This window comes from Hippopotamus amphibius, chromosome X (assembly GCF_030028045.1).
Source record: "Hippopotamus amphibius kiboko isolate mHipAmp2 chromosome X, mHipAmp2.hap2, whole genome shotgun sequence".
NCBI lineage: Eukaryota > Metazoa > Chordata > Mammalia > Artiodactyla > Hippopotamidae > Hippopotamus > Hippopotamus amphibius.
The window spans coordinates 119,604,000-119,626,707 of record NC_080203.1 but is presented as its reverse complement, the minus strand read 5'-3'; the positions used below and the strand labels follow the sequence as shown (position 1 = coordinate 119,626,707).

Here is a 22,708-nt window from a genome sequence, read left to right as displayed (position 1 = left end):
AGCTGAGATTTTCTAGGGTGTAACAGCACCAGATTGGGCTGTTACTACTTAGGCAAGGAAAAAAACTCACTTGCAAACACATGAATTGGGGTCATAGTTGTAATTTTAAAAGAATCTTTGGACAAACCATATGTTAGAGGAGGTTAAGTAGAAAAACTAATTTTGAGTTGCACCACCCCTACCATGAACTGTAGCACAGATGCAGAGTCAAAATATCCTCAGTAAAATAATGTGGAGGAAAGATCTACATATACCACAAATTTAGCAAAACACTTTTATGTACAGAAACCTAAATATCTTAGGAGGTTTAGACTACCAATGAAGATGATCACTAAGTCAATTCTTCAAGGCTGGTTCCTTACAAGTATTAAAGACCAGCCCATGGATTCAGATGCATTCCAACTAGGTTAAGTGTTCAGGAACTCCAGAGTAAGAAACATGAACTGCAATTGTCCACTCTTAGTTTCTGTTCTTTGATTTAATAATGTTTTATAGTACCTCAGATTTTTATTCCAGACTTTGCACACTTAGGAGAGGAAATTATACTATGCATGAGATCAAAGATGTGCTTATTAAAAAAAAAAAAAAGCCGTGCTTGTTTTCTGAAGCCATGTAAAGGTTTACTTCCCCTATGTATTACTTTTCATCACTGAAGAGTTCTCTGGAGACCAGTAGAATAAAAGCTTCACAAGCTACGTGAAGGATTTCTTTTACAGTTGCATACGATTTCAATGTTGCTAGTGAGGTCTAACTAGCCTGCCCTTAATTTCATCTTACTAGAGTTGACAATGAAAAACCAAGTAACAAAGGGTAAATCTAAATTCCAAATACAAGGAAAAAACGTGTACACACAATAAAATACATCCTAAACACAAAGTAATGGTATAATATACTCTGCAGCATGACACTGTCTTTATTATATTTCTCCATTGTATAGCTCTTCCATTTAGAAATTGGAGACCATCTTTTCATTAAGTTGCTATCCCCTGTTCTTTCCCCAGCTCAGGGATACTTTTCAAAAGGCTTAATTTGTACAAGCTGTTATGAAATTAAATTTTCATTTACACATACTTTAAGTGTTTATAAAGCACTCAAAATTGTAGCTTACATGTATATGACTTCTGAAAATAAAATGACACTTTGAACATAATCTTTTTGTTCTGCAAAAATACTCTACATACAAGCATATGATCAAAACAATCTTTTGTTATTTGGGAAATTTCCTATGCACAGTAAGTTAAAAAAAAAGTTGACAACTCTATCATTATCTTCAATGTTAAGATAAATGGGAGCCACCTAGTGTTTGGTTTCTTCAACTACCAACTTTACAAATTCAAAATTGCTATTAAAACCCAGGTTCTAAACTGCATTTTAGAAACGCCTTTTCTGTTGCTATGTTTACAGCGGCAAAATAAGATCATGAAAAGAATGTATATGATATCAAGATTAGAATAAAAATAGCTACATGCTACTTAAATATGAAAAACAGAGCAATCGTTTTTGACTTCAAATGCAAATTCCTGCCTCCCTTAGACTGTACCAAAATCTCATGGGAACATCTAGGTAACTGGAATATACAAAAACTCACAGCACAATCAACAGGCTAGTCAAAACTAGGGCTTAATTATAATTCATAATGAGTGGATGGCAAATGGTTTATTCAAAACATCCATTTACTTACTGGAAATGGTCAAATTGGGGAAGGCAGTAATGCATTTTTTTCTCTTTTTAAAAAGAGTAGATGTGGTCTTTTACCCATAAACTCCAATACATCAAAAGAACAAAGTGGGCTTAACATTTCATTTAAGAGAATTCAGCATTACCAGTTTTTAAAGAAATACCTTAGAAACAAATCAGTCTGCTTTAGCAAACTGCACTCATGCTAATGAAATTTTAATCTTCTTTAACAGGTCACAGCCAAAATCCAAACTGTTGAACAATCCTCAGAGAAAGTGGAATGTGAAAGGTTGAGATCGCTTTAGATCTGGAAGGAAAAAGAACATCAGATCAACCAAAAGAATTTTTATATTCCAACAGTCAACCACATGTAAGGGATACATGCACCCCCCTTAGGCTAGCTGGGAAACAAATCCAGTCTGAAGAGGAAATTCTGTACACTAGGCTTTTCTCAATTCTGGTCTGCTTCCAGTGAATCTTTATAACATCCTTCAGAATGTTATACGTTATGCAGAATATCCTCAATAAAGTTTAATGTCTCCTTCCTTTTGTGCTAATGATTAGAAACTTATTTTGGGGGTGGGAGCAGACACAGGGAGTGTTACTTCTTAAAATGTACAAGTGTGATAGCAAATTCTTCTCCTTGTCAACCTGGTTTTAGGAGTGAAGGCTAGAACACATATAAACCACTTGGAGTAACACCTTAAGGAAGAAGTAGGGTTCTCAGGTGGTAAACAAAGCGACCCTTACAAAAAACTAACTCAAATTCCTTTAATAACTACTGTCTTTAGCATCCCTCACTGCCAGCCTGCTGGACCCAGTTCTGAGGAAGGATTGGCACAAACTGAGAAATATTTTTCTTAGAAAAGCTTAACCTTATCTAGATCCTCACCCTATCACCTCTGTGTATGTGGCTTCACATTCAGGTGTGTTCTCTGACTAGGTTCTTAATTTCCTAAAAAGCCCTTCTACCCCAGCTAAGCTGTCAGAATGTTGGGATCACCCCTTAATCTATAACACAATAGCTCCATGTCAGGTTCTTGTCACAGAAGATCATCGATAAATCTACTGTCTAAGTATCATTAACAGTTTAGTCACGAGAATCCTCTGGCTCAGGGCTTTCCAAAGGGAGGTAACATTAAAAATAGAATGATGGATTTATTTTTTATCCTTTGTCATTTTTCTATTTTAGGCTATTCTTTAAAATACAGTACTGTATGTTTAAAAATTCATAAATGCAAATACATACTGGGGATGTGTACTCAAATTTTAATTCATGGTGTGTCCTAAATGGTTTGGGGATACATTAAAATAGAAGATGAACTGACGGATGAATAAAGGTATAGATATGTGATAAACCAAGTATAGATATATGTTAATTATAGAATCTTTATCACCTAACTCAGACTTCTCCAAGACCAGCATTTGGGTCCCCGTCCCCGTCCACCCCCCACCATGCAGCTGTGGGATCTTAGTTCCCTGACCAGGGAGCGAACCCAGGCCCTTAGCAGTGAAAGTGCAGAGTCCTAACCACTGGACCACCAGGGAATTCCCAGCCTTTGTATTTTTGAAAGGCTCTGGTAATTCTGTTGCACAAACAATCCTGGTCAGGAACAACTACTCTAAGTGTACTAAAATTTTACCTTTGAATCAAATCAAACATTATTATTTTTATATTTATATACACAGATAGTTTTGAACTACATTTTTATTTAAAGCGGGTTAAAAAGAGCCCAACCCAGATTTAAGAGTAACTTATAACACCACCCCAATTATTAAATAGATTTACATTGCCAAAAACTAAGTTTGAATTTCATTTAAATATTTTAACAGCAGAAGGGCAATAAGGCATTTATTCTTTTTTTTCTTAATCTTTCACCAATTGTTGGCCTAGTTTTATTTTTTTAATTAATTTTATTTATTTATTTATTATTTTTTGGGGGGTATACCAAGTTCAATCAACTGTTTTTATACACACATCCCCATATTCCCTCCCTCCCTCGACTCCCCCCCACCCTCCCCATCCCAAAGGCATTTATTCTTGTCAGCATTACTGCTTTATTGTGAGAAAAAAGAATGCATTTTCTTCAAAATAAACACACCAACTCCAAACCAAGAATTTGCCAACAGTGCATATCCAACAGATAAAATAATGCAATTGGCAAAAGGCCTCAATTTTAACGTGGCTTTTTTGGTTTGTTTGTTCGTTTTGTGGTCACGCAGCATGGCTCATGGGATCTTATTTCCCCAACCAGGGATTGAACCCGGGTCAGCACAGTGAAAGCGCCAAGGTCTAACCACTGGACCATCAGGGAATTCCCTTTAACAGGGCTTTTAATGTTATGTCGTAATTCCAATGCTTCATATCAAACTGGTTCAGACAAGATTGTTCTTCTAACATATTAGTGTTTCAATTAAGAGAAGATATGTTTGTACAACACAGGGAACATAGCCAATCATAATAACTATAAATAGAGTATAACCTTTAAAATTTGTGAATCACTATATTGTACACTTGTAACATATAATATTGTACAACTATATCTCAATAAAAAAAAGAGAAGGCCTATTTCTTTGATAAAATCTTGTATTTCTCACAATTGTCTGCTAAATTTCTTAATAGCTATTTCTCTAGACACTCAGTTTAAACAAGATTCCAATGCCCAGCATTCATATTGCCAAAGCAAATATTGACCTTTTCAAGAATAAATATTGAAAAAGATTATAAAATTCTCAAAGTATAAACAGTATGACTAGCAAAAAAGTTGAAAAATGCAAGGCGCATCTACTTACATCGTCAATGTCTTCATCATCGTCTCCAATGTCATCAAACTGGATTTCATCATCATCTCCAGGACCAAAGGTATCAGTTTCATTGATTTTAGCTAAAGAAACAATAACAAATATACTCATATAACACAACCAAAATGTTAATAAAATGAATAAATTGCCCACTAAAAGAAGTGGTCGGATATCAAATGTTGAACTGTAAAAGGAGACTCTTACAAGTCAAACTTTTAATTTAATCTAAGTTTCATTACCAAAAAGATCCTCTTAACTTCTACCTAACAACCTTAGTATATAGAACAGTATTTTACACAACAAAATCTCTAAGTCAAGATAGAAATAATTTTCTTTTGTTCACAAAGGTATTTTTAGTGAGGCAGGCTCTAATTACACAAATTCTAAAGCTATTACAACTTCCAGATACACTTCAAAAAAGGTTTGAGCACATGTTAACAAGCCACAAATCATCAGATAAACTCATCAGTCCGAAAAATCTGGTCAAATCGTGCTTATCCCTAAATAATGAAAATGAACCAGGAAGTGCCAAGTAAATAATTTCAGCACGATGTTCATGTGCAAGTAAAATTATAGTTTTCTTGATAATATGCAACAGATCCAAAAAGTAAGAGTAACGGCCAAGTGAAAAATGTAGGCTTACAAAATAGTATGTAAAGTCACTGCCCCTTTGACGAGGTCATGAGAAATTTATTTAAGTTTTATGCATTAAGAACACATTACTTTTGTACTGCGGGGAGAAACAAAGAACGTTGATTTAATAAAATCTTATGGACTACTATGACACTAGGATAAGATAACTGAAAACTGACTTTTTAATAAAAATGGACAACAGTACCTAATTACTATCCTTGCCTCACATTAAAAAAAATAATTTTATTTATGTATGTATGTATGTATGTATGTATGTATGTATGTATGTATTTTATTTATTTATTTTTGGGCTGCCTTGGGTCTTTGTTGCTGCATGCAGGCTTTCTCTAGTTGTGGCAAGTGGGGGCTACTCTTCATTGCGGTGGCTTCTCTTATTGTGGAGCACGGGCTCTAGGCACTTGGGCTCAGTAGTTGTGGTGCACGGGCTTGGTTGCTCTGTGGCATGTGGGATCTTCCCGGACCACAGCTCAAACCCATGTCCCCTGCATTGGCAGGCAGATTCTTAACCAATGCGCCACCAGGGAAGTCCCGCTTCACATTTAAAGTAGATGAATACTGACAATCCTTCAGAAAGGAATTTTCAAGTAAATACTACAATAAATTTATTCCTTTGACTGGCATTATGCAGAAGTCTAGAGCTTATAAAGGATAACTCCTCACCAAAAGTATACGTCTAAGGAACAGAATCCCAGTTACTTTTTTCTTAAGGTGTCTAGTATTGCAAAGTACAGGCAGGCATACTTGGAATGAATCACATAAACACAGAAATATGCAAAATCCACAAAATTCTACCAAAATTCCATCATCCAAATACCACCAGGTTATAACACCATATAACAGGTTAATATAACAGACATTACCATGTTCTGGAAGTTCGCCATATGCCTTCAGACTTCTTGCTTCATCTGCATTGTATTTTAAAATTACATCAGCTTTATTATCCTTAAAAACAGACAAATAACGTTTACAAATGATCATGCCAAAATATTATCCATTATTTCATTAATTAGTTTCAAACTGGATAAAAAATTAAATCTCACTGTTGTGTTATAAACTCTTCTTTTTCTAAAAATATACAGTTTTCTCCTACTCTCTGAAAAACATCCTTGGGTTTAACCCAGTATAAAGAAGCTTGCATGCATAAATGAATAATGATCAACAAGCTTACAGAAGATATTTATAGATTTCACTTCAATAAGAACAGAACTGTACAGACCCAATCTTTTAGATTATTTATAGTTACCCTTTGATTGGCAGTCTTTTGAAATGCAAAAATTCCCTGGGACCATAATTTACAGGTGATTAAATACTCTAATTCAAAAACTGAGACTGGTGTAATGACCTAAGGCAATTATTACACCTTTCCATATATCAGTGGTTCTTAGGGTACAAATCCATCAGAATCTCCTGTGGTTTTACACCTCCTGATGATAGATAAATTAGGAGATGTGGCGTGAAGCCCATGGGTGTGTATTTGTAAAAGATATGGGTATTTGTGATGCAAGTGTCCCACTGAAAACTAATGCTTCAGAATGTTCACACTTCCCCATCTGAAAAGAATCTGACTCAGTTAAGGAAAAAAAAGGGTTGAGGCTGATTGTTTCAACTTCAAAAAATTCTTTGGACCTGAAAGCAGGTCCAAAGAAAGGCAACGAAAGTGATCAGAGATCCAAGAATGGTGTGATTCAGACCAGCACTTCCTAAACGGTAATGTGTACAGAAGTCCAAGGGGATTCTGGTTAAAACTCACATTCTGATTTAGGAGGCCTGGGGTGAGGTCCAAGAATCTGAGTTTCTAACAAGCTGCCAAAAGCTAGTGATGCTACTGGTCCCTGTACCATCCTTTAAGCGGCAGGGGCATAAAAGAAGGATCATGGGAGATTAATAATCAGAAAGCTTATTGTGGCTTTCATTTTATAGCATGAATGTTACACCTTTCAGAACCTTGATTTCCTTATCTGTCAAACAGGGAACTAATTCTTCCTACTTCTGGGATTATCTTTAAGATCAAAAGAAGAAAGTGGACATTAAAATGGTATGAGTTTAAAGCAGGCTGTCTCAACCTCAGCACTGTTGATACTTTGGGCCATATAATTCTTTGTTGTAGGGATTGTCCTATGCATCGCAGGGTGTTTAGCATCACCCCTGGTCTCTACCAACTAGTTGCCAGCAGCACTGCCCCCTACCCCCAGTTGTGAAAACCAGAAAGGTCTCCAGACACTGCCAAATGTCCCCTGGAGGAAAATAATCACCCACAGTTGAGAACCACTGATTTAAAGATTTTAATTCTTTATTCCAGAACATGTATTTTAAAAAAATTAAAGTACAATTGAAGTTATAAGTAGAAACACTATCACTCAAAATGTAAATAAATACATGGTGATGAGTTCCAATAGGTGGAAACCAAATGGATTTCACAGACCCATAATGAGTAGAGTCTCCAGGTTGAGACCATGAAGGGCAACTACCATTTCCTTTCCTAAGTGCTCACCTAAATTTAGAGCACATACTTTTACCATGGTTTGTACTGTAATTACTTGTGTGCCTGTCGTATCCTCTTCACTACCAGGCCATGAGCATTTTGTGAGATGGCAGCTTAACTCATTCAGCTGTGTCCCCTAGAGTAATGGCTTCCAGATTTTGATTTCAAGATGCACACATTAAAAAAAGGGGGGGGGAGGGTGGAGCAGGCAGTCCAACATAAAATTACATTTTTATCTTGCCAACTAAGAACACTAACAACACTACCACAATACAGTATTCCTCATTCCAAAAAAAAAAGGGGGGGAACTTTTTAAATATCAAAAAGGGAAAAAGAAAAAAGAAAAAAAAAAAGGGAAAAAGGATTATTCAGCTTCATGAAAAATTCACTGTCTGTGACTCTTCTATAGTGAAAATGCGGACTCCACAGACTGGCATTTGGGAACCATGATTCCTGGGATACCTAGCACAATGCCTATGACAGAACTGGCTCTTAAGAAATGTTCGTTGACACAATGATGAGCAGCATACTGCCCCGAAACTGGTCAAATGTGCTTGTGATTTATGTTCTAAACATTAACTGTTCATCAAATTCAAGCGAATAAACAATGACAATTTTAATTTTGTTTTTACCTGGTAGTCCCGCAGACCAACCAATATGATGTCTGAGGTATTTATCCAGACCTATAAAAGTCACAGCAGGTTACATTTAAAATAAAAATAATCAACTAAGAGCAACACTAAGTCAGTCTTCCCACAAAATATACACACTATTCACCCAACCATGGGTAAAGTATCTATATTCAGAATTCGGAAAAAAAACTACAGTCAGCAGCTGAGCCAGTTTCAAATTTTCTGTAATTTGGGATATTAGAAAAATATCAATCTTATTTAACTACTTGACAGTTTGATAATTCCAGAGGACCAATGATTAGTTTAGAAATTAAGGGATTTTTAATACTGAACCACTTCAAGTGGTTATTACATATGAGACTAGTAAATTAGGAATGTGGTTTTCTCTCCCTCCCTCCCTTCTACCCACCCCAATACACATGGGAAACAAAATCCCTTTAGTTTGGTAACAGAAGCATTAACAAGCCAAATTTCAAAAAAATCATAAAGTCAGGGTTGGAGGGACTTTTAACCAACCTGATCAATAACTGTGCCTGAACACCTACCCTGATGAGAAATTAATTGCTACTTTCCAAGGCAGCCCATTCTTGATCTCAATTCAGGAAATTTAACAACAATACAACACTTATTTACCTTAATTCATATTCAGATTTTCTTAACATTCCTTACAGCCATTTCCCCCACCCTCAAACCAGAACCCAAACAAGGGCCACCTACTGCATTTAACCATTGAATCTCTTTAACCTCCTTTACATTGAAATTGCCCTCCCAGCTTCTTTTCCCCTTTGATGACGCTAACATTGTACGTACTAAGAGTCAGGCCATTTGTTTTGCAGTGTGTCCCTCAATTTGGACTTCTTGTTTCCTCATAATTAGATTCAGGTTAATCATTTTGGGCAGGAACACAATACAGGTGATGCAAAAGAGTCTTTAAATAGATTCCTATATAAGATTACCATCAAAGATCTTGCTATTTTGACTTCGAGGTAAATCACTGCTCTACTGAAATCTTTTGGGAACTTAGAAAAACGAGGTCCTTGGCCCATAAAAACCTTACAGCCATTTTTCCCCCTTAACCATTAATTTTATATTAAAGTAAAACAAGTCTCCATACCTACCTTTTTTCTCAATTTCCCTCGGATGTGACATAACCTCTTTACACCATCAAAACACATCGCTTCTAACCGTCCGTTTCCCAACATTTTGATTACTTGAGCATACTCTGGAGGAGGGAAAAGTAAAAGGTATAGGATATTGCTTATTTTTGATAAAAGCAACTTAAAAGTCCACATAAAATTGATTAGAACATACAAGTATGTTGGTTAGAAAGAAGTATATGCAGTAAAATAAGTACAAGGGAGTGATAAACACCAAGCTAGCTAACGGCAGAGCAAGAACCAAGACTGTAGAGCCATTTCTATGACAAGCTGCATCTGCTGTCAGAAGTATTTTAATTATCTACTAATTTTGAAGTAAGTAGACTGACCACTGTCTTCATGACTGTATGCGCTACTTCTGGAGATCAAAAGTGGCTTGTCCCAAAATGTACACTACAACGTACCTCATCAATCTCGCACTTTGGATCCTCGCCCAATTTTAGATCTCCTTTCCCTCAGAGGAGAGTTAGCCTTTAGAGGCTAACCACAACACAAATTATGTTACACTGGCAAATAAAAGCAGCTTAAATGTTATTCATGTCTTTGTTAAATTAGAATATCTTAGTGATTATTTTAAAGTTTTTGTAAAGCCAGAAAGATGTTTCCAGGAAAAATGCCAAACTTTTAATCAAAAATCTTTCCAAAAGGGTATCCAGGAAGCCATCCTGCTTCACTGCCACTTGAAAAACTGAGCTTAAGAGCATTGGCTTGCACACGGGCTGTCTCTTCTGTCATTAAATGAGAGCAGACATGAAGTGGGGGGTGGGGTCACTTCAGAACCTTTAGTTTACTCAAGTTGTAAGACTGATCCCCAAAGAGGATACCCACCTATTTGTAAATACACTGAAACATAACTTTGAAAGGCTCAACTGTGGTGTTGACAAGTGGAAGTGAGTTACTCAGACTACAGTGAACCTAGCACCCACCTAGGGCCTCAACATGGTTGGTCAATTCAAAGGCGGCCTCTCTTTCAGAGTGAGGGAAAAACATGAAAAAGTAATGGCAGTCAAAATAAAGTCAACTGCTAAAGGAGGCAAGAATGACCAATTATAAGAAATAAAAGGGTATTTTAGCTAGACATGTCTCATCTTTAGTGGGTTATATATTCACAGCATGAACAAAGCCACCGAGTTCTATAAAAAGAATCAGAAAAAGTTCTTTGTTAAAAACTGCTGGAAATTACTGGGATAGCTAGAAAAAATTAAATATGGAACATATATTAGATAAATAATATATTCACATCAAAATAACTGAATGTGATAATCCTATTGCAGTTATGTGAGACAATATACTTCTTAGGAGACACGTGATGAAGTAGTAAGGGAAAAGTATCACGATGTCTGCAATGAACTTCCAAATGGTTCAGGAAACACAGGTGCATGCGCGCGCGCGCGCACACACACACACTCACAGATGGAAGGGTTTAAGGGAATTCATGGTACTTATACTGCAACTTTTCTGAAAGTTTGAAATTACTCAAAATAAAAACATGGGAAACTAGTATTATGTATCTGGCAATTACAAAATCTAAATTGGCTTGAAAAGGTCAGGTCAATTGTTCAGTTTCATTTTATTATATTTTATGAAATTACATGCCAGTACCACTGAAGAAGTAAGGGAAAGGCCTCGGATTCACTCCTCAAATACCCATGGTCTGCTGAACATACTATGTAGCACCATTCACTATCAAAAAAAGTCTACTAAGCCACGGAATTGTCAACCATAGCTTTTGAGGCTTAATTCCCTCTGAACTGTTCAATTCATTCTTAGTTATAACATGAGTGTTCATGTAAAACAGTGAAACATACATATTTACAGAAATGCCATCAATCTTCAATGCATGCTGAGTATACCAAGAAATAACTACCAAAAGAAAGGCTCTGGAGAAGTGTGGAGGATGAGAAATGGAGCAGAGCAAAAAGGGACATGGGATTGTTTGCTCAGGATTATGAGCAGTATCTCTTTTATGTTTAGAAACTGAAAATCCTTATTTAAAAGAGGAAATTATTACTGAAACCTAACTTATGGAAATGCTTACCTTGTCCATCTTCTTTGAACACCAGCTCTCTCTTTTCAGATTCATTCTCATTCTTACCTCTGCGTCTATTTTTACCTCCTTTACCTAATGGTTTTAAGGAAAAAGACATTAATTATCTGCAAAACAGAAAAAGAAATTAAACTAAGGCTTACAACATATTCTTTAAAAACCACCTAAATTATAAGATTACAAACTATTATGTGTAAAATAAATAAGCTACACGGATACATTGTACAGCACAGGGAATACTGTCAGTATTTTATAACTTTAAATGGAGTATAATCCATAAAAGTATTGAATTGCTACAACGTAACCCGAAACTAATATAGTCATAAATCAACCATACTTCAAACAACAAAACAAAAACCTGAAAAAAAAATGACTTAAATTTAAAAATTCACCTAATTTGGTCACGTATCTCCAATCTTATTAAACATATACATACGGTCACTTCCGTACCCTTCTTGGAAATTCCTTTTGGGATATCACTGACATAAAATACAAACCAAAAGGAGATATCATAAACATAATGACTACTTGGTTGAGTACACTACTCAGTGCACTCCTCCTACAGTGGCCCACACGGGCCAAGGTGGGATATATACAATGGATCGTGAGAAATTTTGTAAAATGGGATCTCTCTTGTACCTGCTCCCTGACACGAAAGGTCTGTGTGCAAACAGAAGATAACTGGGCCGGGGGTGGGGGTAAAGTTTTAGCTTCTCGAATGGGACACACTGATTTTTGTGGCAGTAGAGGGAGAGCAACAAGCCTGGCAAACCTGAGAGTACATATTTTATCCTACAGCTGTAGGATACACCAAGCAAGTTAAAAAGCAAGGTACTTCTAGAGAAAGCTGACATAAGAAAGGAATTAACTGTCTTAGAAATTCTGTAAATATATGTCTTTAATTTCTAATGTTTACCAAGATCAAAATATTCCAATATTAAAGACTATGATTATTTGATTTATTTTGAATTTATTGTTAAGATAAAAATGTTTTTATCATAAAAAAATTACAAGCGTTTGCAATATTGTGACCACTGGTAGAGATATAATGGAATCACTGTGTTGGCATTTGGAGTATGTGGCTTCTAAATGCCTCTTCTTTTTGCATTAATTTGGATGACTACATTAAACTGTATAATTGCTGTTATACTCTAAAAAAAAAAAAAGCAAGGTACTAATTGCCTGAACCTGGAAGCAACCAAGATGTCCTTCACTAGGTGAAGGGATAAACTGTGGTACTTCCATACAATGGAAAGCTATTCAGCAATAAAAAGAAATGAGCTATCAAGCCTCCAAAGGACAAGGAGAAACCTTAAATGTATATTGCTAAGGGAAGGAAGCCAATTTGTAAAGGCTGAATAGTATGATTGCAACAATGTAACATATTTAAAAAGGCAAAACTATGGAGACAGTAAAAAGATCAGTAGTTGCCAGTTGGGGGGGGAGGAAGAACAGGTAAATAGGTGAACAACACCTGGATTTCTAAGGCAGTATGATACTATGATGGTGGACACAGGTCACTATATATTTGTCAAAACGCACACAACATACAACACAAAGAAGGAACCTTAATGTAAACCACAGACTATCTATAGTGGCTCATGTAAGATGTTAATAATAGAGGAAACTGGGAGGGTGGGAGTTGAAACTCTGTAATTTCTGCTCATTTTCATATAAACCTAAAACTGCTCTAAAAGAGTCTATTAAAAAACAGTAAAAAGTAAGGTACACTAGGGATGCAATCAACAAAATCCAGATTTGGGGGGGGGTGGCGCATGGGGACAAATCCATAAGACAATGTTTCCTTTCATAGATACCTTATGAAGAAAAAACCCCCACAGATGGATGAGGAACCTACAGATTAGAAAAGATTTAAAAGAAATCAACCTATGACAATGTGTAGCCCATATCTGGACCCTGATTTGGTGTGGATGCTGCAAGTTTAGCTGATAATTGATGTCTGAGGCCAGGAGTTGAGTACACGGAGGTTCGTTATACTAGTCTACTTTTGTATATGTTCAAAATTCTTCATAATGTAAGTTTAAAAATAAATAAAGCCAGGTGAAGAAGAGTATAAAGCTACCATTGTGTAAGAAAGGGAAATTCATATTCATACTTGCTTATAGATAAAGTTATCTCTGGAAGGGCACGTACCAGAAAGTTAACAATGACTGCCACTGAGGAGAACTCATTGGCAAGAGGATACATTTAGGAAAGAGATTTCACTCTACACTTTTTGAAACTTGAATCGAATCCTGAATTTTACTATTCAAAAGTCTTATACTTCCACAAAAAGCAGAGGTGTGACATGATTCTCTGGGTGCAAAAACTGGTAAGAAGGTCACTGTCTTTATTACACACAGACTGAAACACACCTAGCCTGACCATGACGAGGAAGGGACAAATAAGAGGAATATTCTTGAGATGGGAACAAGGGAACTGTGACCAGATGTGGAGGGAGGAATAAAGAATACATGGAGTTTCACAAAACTTCTCAGGATCAGTTCCAGCCTCTGTAAAACGAGGGAGCTAGAACAGAAGATTCAAGTGCCTCTACATGCTTTCTACCACGTAGGATTCTAGAATTCCTCTATCTACTGGTGGCCTTAAAAATCTGTACTCTTCCCCCCCTTTTTCCATACTTTAAATAATGACACTGCCGATCATTTCTCAACTCTTTTTCTGACTTTTAAAGGGCCACTTGCACCATTCTTCTCCTTTCATCACCCCTCCCCCTTCACTATGCCTATCCCTTTGGAGCTTAAGTCCAAATCCTCACCTTATGCTTACCCACTTTCTAAGGAAAAATTACTCTCACCTATCACTTCTATGCCAGTAATTTTACATCTCACCCTACTATTAAGCATTGGTCTCTTATTTCTAATGTGAGGCTCAGCACATGCCAGTGAATGGGCTACCGGCATTCAAATCTCACTCAAAACTCAAATTACTTTCTTTTACAAAGTTGGTCCTTACCAAACATCTTTATTTCTGTTAGTGGTAACGTAACTACTTTAAAGAATATAAACCTTTCAATCTATAAGCATGACAGCAATCTACCTCTTAATACTTCTCTTCAATTTCCTTATACATCAATCCAAGCAGACTTCTCACTGTTCCAGTAAATAACTTGCCCTTAACAAGCTTATGCCTATGAGATAGGCACTATTTTGTCTATTTCACAAGAGAGAATGAAGTGAGAGCTGGGATCTGAATCAGGCAGCACCACCCCAGTGACTATGCTCTTAACCAGTATGCAATAATGCCACCCATTTACTTCTCACAATCACCCTATGAGGTAATAACAGTCATTTATGCCCAGTTTACCAGTGAGTTTATTGAAGCTCAGAGACGTAATGCACTTACCATTAGTGAGTGGGGATGACCAAATCCAACCTAATCCTTTTTTGTTCCTGGCCCCCACGGTTAGGGAATCTCTCCACAGCATTGTGTTCCCATTCTAGAACCTAAACCACATTGACAGCCATTTCCAAAAGACAGGAGAAAGGCTTTAAGTGGTAGTGATACTAAGGGACTCACAGGAAGAGCCCGGAAGCAGCAAAAACAGGTTCACAGCCCAAACAGAATAAAGAACGTGTACTTGGCCACTACAAAGACAGACTCTTAACTTCTTTTTAAAAAAATATTTATTTATTTGTTTCTTTGTTTGGCTGTGCCCCGTCTTAGTTGAGGGACACGGGATCTTTGTGTGCCGAGTGCGGGATCTTTAGCTGCAGCCTGTGGGATCTAGTTCCCTGACCAGGGATGGAACCTGGGCCCCCTGCATGGGGGGCATGGAGTCTGCCACACCACCAGGGAAGTCCCCTTAACTTCTTGAATCCTGTGCACTTACTCTGTCCTGGGGACAGTCTCACAATGTTCTGTGCTATGTTAGGCAGGCCTCTACAATGTCCTGACTCACCCAGAGTCCTCAGAGCTCATCTCCTAAGAAAGAGAAAAGTAACCTCTGCTTCAAGCTACCAACCATGCCAGATCTTCAAAGCAGAGTGAAAGCTCCATTAGGGCAAGTATCACACCTACTTTGTTTACTGAGTTACATACTTAGTTGGAAAATTCTTTGAATCTATCGGTCCAGAGTAGTCCACACATTCCTAAAGGAGTGGTGATTTTAAAATTAAAAGCAGTAACTTCTTTAAAGTGTGGGAGCACCGTACCTCAATTGCTCTTCATAAGTGGGCCCAAGGATACCTTTTCTCCTGAGGTAATAAACTGATAGAATCAAGAGAATTCTAGAGGAAATAAGCTGGTAAGAATCAGTCCAAAGCAAGTCATTCAACACAGTTAGTGGCAACTTATACCCTTACATGTGTAAACATCACTAAGAGTCTGTTCACAAGGCTTCTGGCCTTTCCAATGAACAAAAACAGAAAAATAAACATGAATTTATTTCACATTAGTAAACTGCATCTCATAAAATTCAGGAGTCTTGAAAAGTACTGTTCCTCTAAGTAAGATAACAACTAAAGATAACAGATTGGTTTTACAAGTATAGGAATGATAAACACCAAATTCGGGATGGTGGTTACCTCCTGGAAGAGATGAAGAGAGCAGAAGGGGATTAGGGAGGGGAATACACAGGGCTTTAACTGAATCTGTGTTGTGATTCTCAGGTTCAGAGCAATGGATTGATTCCCAGGCGTTCACTGCATTGTTTATATATTTTTTTGTATGCCTCAAGTGTTATTTATAAAAGAATGATTCATTGCTTGTCAATTTACCAGACCATACCCTGATCATCCCCTTCCCTATTTTACTGCCATGTAATGAAACGAACTTTAAAGGAGGCCAGTAAACTACAGGTGATTTAATGTAATTCAGTCCCCTTGGAACCAAAGGAGAACCTATTATTCACCTAAGGGTGGAGCCAACAGAAGGGAGGTGACTTAATCCAACAATTATTAGTTGAATATCTATTAAGTGTCAAGTGATAGCAACCCAATGTGATTGAGACAGATACTACTACTGCCCTTTAGAAGTTACAGTCTAGTGAGGAAATTGGAAATCTCATCACTAGAAATACAGGTGAAAATAAGCTACCTATTGAAGGGATCCAGTTACCATCGCAGGGGGGATAAAAGATTATGTAGGTTACAAGAAAACCATGACTTAGTGCCCTGAGAGAACTGCACCAAATCTCGCACAGAACCGCAACCAAATACCCCAAGGAATAAAAAGAGTAGTGACAGCTACAAAGAGGAAATGAGGTAGAATCCTTGGAGCCAGCTGTAAAGTAAAAAAGAGAACAGAATAGCCCGTCACGCAGGGGTCTCAAAAGATGACTAATCAAAGGAAACTTATGGGTTGTGAAATAGGCGCCTCTCCTGTAGGAAATACGTTTCCCCTGTTTCTAATTCCACAATTTCCTTTGAGAAATTGTAAGAATACTTAAAAAGAAACACTTTCATGTCTTAAAAAAAGAATTTCTTTAGGACTGTTCTGCTTTTACCTAGATCAGACCTTCCATTCTGCAAATTCCAAATAAAATTATCCTCAAATCTGATAGTTTGTGAATGTTTAGCCTAAGAACGGAAGGAACTTAAAGGTCTTTACTCCCATCACAATATATGCTGACCTGGAGCAAAAGTAGAAAACTTGGCTAAATACGGAACGGGTGTTCTGGGAAAAAAGAAAACCCCGTAAAAGGACGGGGAAGAGTAAACCTCTAAAGAGAAAGCTTAATGCAACATGATTTCATCCACTATTTACAAGGGAGGGGGAGCAGTCTCAACAATACCCAACAACTGTCCATAAAGAGTTCCAAGCATGAGTACCTGATGGCCACTTAAAACAGACATCACCCTTTGAAAGTTAAGTACTGCCGGGAAGGCCAAAGGCGCCCATTTGCGAAGCCCAGGCCGCCCCGGGGAAGGTCTCTCTACAGGTCCCTATAATGCCGGGGTCAGTCTGGCGCGAATCTGGAGCAGAAGCACACGTTCTCCCGCAGGAGGCCCTACAAAAATGGCGTCGGCTCCACCCCAGTGTGACCAAACTAGAAGACAGGAGGAACTTCCCAGCTCCTCTCCCGAGCCCAGAATCGCGTCCGGATCGCCCAGCTGCGTGCAGGCAGGGCGGAGAGGAAGGTCACTGCGGCCTAGGCGATCCGCAGGCCTCGTGCAGAGCCGAGGAGACCATGCCGAGAGGAGTCGTGGTCCCGATGAGCCGGCGGCATTACCTTTATTCTTAGGCATGGCGGTGACAACGGCCTTGCTGCGTCTCCGACTCCTATCTGGGTGGCGGCGGCGGCGGCGACGACTCCTCCGAGGGGCGACGCGTGGGACAGAGCGACACGAAGCAGGCGCGGGAGATCGGGTCGCGTGCGCGGGAGAGTCTAGCGACCGAGTTCTTCTGAGATCCGCCTGCACCCACGCTGGGCCACAGCAAATGGCGTCGCGGCCGCTTGCGTCGTTTTTCCCCGCCTCCCAATGCCTGCAGGGCCCGCCTCCGCCCCCCCCCCACCACCCCGGCCCTACGGCGTAGGCGTGGCCGACTGACTATTGTTAGAGCGGAGGGAGACGCGCCGCTGAAGCTTTCACGGCAGTTCGCAAACCTCCGCGCGGGGCGGGGCCGTGAGCACGGAGAAGGCGGAACCCGGGAGGGAGTGGGCGGGGCCCAGCCGTCACAGTAAAGGCCGGTTCAGGTAGCGCCCGCTGCTGGTTGACGCCAGACTTCTGAAGCTTTGTGTCAAACTAGGGTTTCCAGCTTTGAGTTGTGGGCTCATTAACTCTAATCTCACAGCTCAGCTTTAATTTGGCCCAAAGCATAATATTTGCATGACACTTGTTATTACTTTATAAATATCTGTGTTCCCTACCTCACTGTAAACCTTATTTGGCAGAGACCACATCTGTGCTTACTGTTACCAGCATTTAGCTGAATGTTTGGCACATAGTAGGTGCTCAGTACACACATGAAGGGAAGGGAGAAGACAAACTCAGTGTTAGGATTGAATTGTATCCTTCCAAAATTCGTATGTTGAATTCATAACCCCCAATACCTTGGGATGTGGCTTTGGAGTTAGAGAGACCTGGGTTCAAATTCAGCTCTGCAGCAACTTATTACTATATGATCTTCGACAAGTTACTTAACCTATTTATAAGGCTCAGTTTTCTCATCTTTAAATTGGTTGTAGGAGTAGTACTCACCATATTGGGTGGTTGTGGGAATTAAATTGATACAATGCATTCAAGTGTTCAGCAATTGTGCCTAGCACTTGGTAAGTAATCAGTTAGATTCCAAATACTTGAAGTTCAAATATTTAAAAATCAAAAGTCTCTGTCAATTACCCAATATAAAACACCAAAAGAGAAAAAAAAAGAAAAACAAAAACAGGCTTCATTTCTGTTATAGCATGGCTCCCAAACATGACTGATCATCAGAATCCCTTTGAAGGAGGTGAGTCATGGGGACATTTGAGGGAAATGTGTACTAGGCAGAGGGAACAGTAAGGACAAAGACCCTGAGTGGGAACATCCTTGGCATATTCAAGAAACAGCAAGAAGGCCCATGTGGCTAGAATGCAGTGAGCTAGGAGAGCTTGGGGAGATGTGATCAGAGAGGTAGGGAGACCAGATCACTTGTTATAATCCTTAGTAAGTTTTGAACAGATCATCTTGGCTTCTGTGTTAAGAATAGACTGTAGAGGCAAGGCAGGAAAGAGACACCATGCAGGAGGCTACTGAAATAGTCCAAGCAAAAGACAATGGCAGCTTGGACTAGGGTACAAAGTTTCTTTATGGGATGATGAGAATGTTCTAAAATTAGATTATGGTAATAGTCACACAACTCTGTAAATATACTGAAAAACATTGCACACTTTAAGTGGGTAAACTTTATGGTATGTAAATTATATCTCAATAAAGCTGTTTATAAAAAAGAAATGGGTAAATGGATCTGTCCAAGGAAAAACAAAAGTATTGACAAACAATACTGAGAGCTTAGCTGAGTTTAGATAACATAAATCTGCAGTGGTATCCTTTTGCATAATTGTATGGTTTCTTCCAACATATCAGTTACTGCTCAGTGGATGCAGTATAAAGGTAAGGATGTAAGGAAATTCACAGTGTTTCTGAGACAGAAGTTCAGGTGATCAACCAAGGAGAGAGGCCTCGGAAGAACACAACCCAGCCAGCACCTTGATCTTGGACTTTTAGACTCCAGAACTATGTAAGTTTCTGTTTTTTAAGCCACCCAGTCTGTGGTATTTTGCCGTGGCAGCCCTAAGAGACTAATGCACCCTCATAATATAAAACTACCAAAAATGCCAACTGTGAAGGAAAGGGCTAACCGCAGGCCTATAACCCATTCCCTCTCTAACAGGAATCAAGACCTCAATCAAATTTCCATTTTATTTCATTTATTTTGGCCATGCTGTGCAGCTTGCGGGGATCTCAGTTCCCGGACCAGGGATGGAAACAGGGTCCCCTGCAGTAGAAGATCAGAGTCCTAACCACTGGACTGCCAGGGAAGTCCCCAAATTTCCATTTTAAAAGTGCTAGTAATATTAACTAGCGGAAAGAAAATGAAAGTTCTTATCTCTCAAAAGCTTTTAGCAAGACACGCTTGGTCTATAGAGATGGCTTTTTGTAAAACCTGAAATTTATGGGTTTATGAGGCATGGTTGGCTGGAGAATGGGGGCTCATCATTTAAATTGTGTAATTAATGAGGTATAAAAAGAGGACGTTGCAAAACCAAATGACTCCCTTTGTTTAGACGATGTCTCCAAAAACATTGCTCAGCAGGAAACTGTCCTTTAATTTTAATTCAAAATGCACCATAATGAGTGAGAAAAAGGGCATTGTGGAGCTAAGTCTAATGATGTTGGACTTCTCCAAGAAAAGACTGTTTCGTCTGTGCCTGGTGATCACCTTGTATCCTTTAAATCATTAATCAAGTTTGGTATTGGGTAAGATCTATGACTGATGTGAGTCTGATTTGACACTCTTTGGGCTAATCAAGACTTTGCATAGAAAAATTCTTTTGAACTTATTAACTCAGAAACATTCCTATTTTAAGTTCTATCAATCCAATTTGATAAATGTATACTTTAGATAGAATAATTTGATAATATGAAGGATTAATCATCATAAATTGAAATAATCTTATAAAGGGACATATATGCATTTATTTGAAACTTTATTATATAAATTTTCATTTCTTTTAAAGATTACAAAACCTGTTCTGTGACAGGAATACAAGCAATATTGTTCCAGGATTATTCATGGATACATCTGAAAGAGCTTAGGTAACACATTAATAGTATGATTTGAAAACTTCCCAGATTAGACTCTTAAGTAAAACAATTTAAAGTATTCAGTGATATTTAATCCTTTACAAGCATTTCATAATTACGGCAGCAGTGCCAAGCATCTGATGCGATTTAACCACCAATAAAAGGTACAATACATATGAACTCATGATATGGTGCCTTGGGCTTCTGGCATGCCTTACTAGAGAGAAACTGGTATAAAGTAAAATCATATATAATAGTAGAAAAATATTTGTGATTTTTTTCTTTTTTAAAAACTGTTTAAGTAGATACCCACCCCTTTCCCACCCATGGCCAAAAATGCAAAATAATTACATCACTTAGGTGTATACCTTCCCTTTTGCTTAGGGTAAGAGTTAAGATAAACATAATACAGGTATATAATTTTAAGAATCGAAAACTCATCACCCATAATTATTAAGGATGCTAAGGAATGGCAATAACTTGAAGCTTTTTTTAAAAATTAAAAAACAAAGCCTTAGATGGTAAACTACACTTAGAGAAACCTTTATCCTATGCCCTTGCTTTGTATTTAAAAGTTCTATTTTAAGTACTTGTTTGAAAAACTCAGTATACAGTTCACTCAGTACTATAGTGATAATAAGAGTAAAGATTTTCACTTCCATTAGATATTGAACTAATCTACTTAGAGAGGACTATTATAGCGACTCTCTTCTCACATACGTTTACATACACTGTACTCAAATGATATGTGCTCTAAAGAGGTTTTCTTGAGGTTTGCACCTCTGAACTTAGTCTCTAAAATTTCCTTTCCACTAATCTCTATTCAATGTCATATACTTTGTTAGTTGCTCTGGGAGAAGTCATGGACATTTAAACAGCTTATCATGCACTTCAAGGTTATATGGCAAAATAATGAGGAAAGTGCCTTAAGAGGTAGGAAGTAGGCTCTCATCCCAACCCTCGGTATGCCCTGTTATGAGCAGTTAAAAGACTGGAATCAAAGTGGTAAATGTGAGACTGATAGTAATACAAAGCTTAAGAAAATTAAGTCGACTTAGTTACTAGAATTCTTTGAAAACAGTCACATTGGAACCAGTTACAAGTCACTCGATCACAAAGAATACAGCAGTGTCAAAAATACATAAAGCGCACTGTAGATACAAATTCTTCTTGGCCATCCAAATTTATTATCATTCTGTAGATTCTTCACTAGAAAAAGTGGTTAAGCGTGGCTCTGCAGAATACCACAGTCCCAAGAAAGCGAATTTCATTCCTTCATTAATTGGTCTCCACCAATGGTCACTTGGGGAGACCAGAAAATGTAAGCAATCTGGAGGTGAAAAGAGGACTATTTTCATTAATTGAAATAAAAATGCTGAGTTAAGTCAACTTATCTGTGAATTAAATAAGGCTCAAAGTATACATCCAGTTTGTTAGTCACATGGAGTTGGACCTTTCTGAGGGACAGAACTCTAGGATTGGATTGGAATCTCCTGGTTTAAGCACCAAGGTCAGCCATGGAACCCATCACATTTGTTAATCACAGAAAGCAGACCTTTTCTGACCATTTACATTCCTGAGATATCTGTCCTAATGCCTTCATAAATCTCAAATGCTTGATATCACCAATAAGAGAAAATTCTCTCTATAGTAAAGCAACCTGAAAAATTTTAGCTTATATATAAAGGCCAGGAAGTAGAGAAAATCAAAGCCATGTTGAAATGTGTATTGCTGGCTTTCATGGTGATGCACACCTGTACCAAGCCCCCAAATCTTGAATGCTTTTCTGTTCTCACCTACAGCTGGACATACCCCAGCCCCTTTCCTACCCAACCCATTCTGCCCATTCATGAAGCTTTTCCTGGGCTGAGGGCACAGCTAACAGGCTAGCCCCAACCTCCCATGATGTCCCCTGGCCCCAACGGCAACCACTTCTTAAAAATAGATGGGAAATGGTTGGCCCAAACCTGCTCCTTGCAGCCCACTGTGTGTGAAATGTTGAATCT

The 22,708-nt window shown here is 38.2% G+C and overlaps 1 protein-coding gene across 1 annotated transcript; it reads right to left on the bottom strand.

The window, feature by feature from the left end:
* Positions 1–1,880: 1,880 nt before the first annotated feature.
* On the bottom strand, positions 1,881–17,878 carry EIF1AX (eukaryotic translation initiation factor 1A X-linked). The gene is made up of 7 exons (XM_057718274.1): positions 17,645–17,878; positions 11,443–11,526; positions 9,366–9,469; positions 8,248–8,298; positions 5,994–6,075; positions 4,471–4,562; positions 1,881–1,984 (listed from the first exon to the last, which is right to left on the bottom strand). The coding sequence occupies exons 1-7, from the start codon at positions 17,658–17,660 to the stop codon at positions 1,979–1,981; spliced, it is 435 nt and encodes a 144-aa protein (XP_057574257.1). The 5' UTR covers positions 17,661–17,878; the 3' UTR covers positions 1,881–1,978.
* Between the last annotated feature and the right edge of the window lie 4,830 nt (positions 17,879–22,708).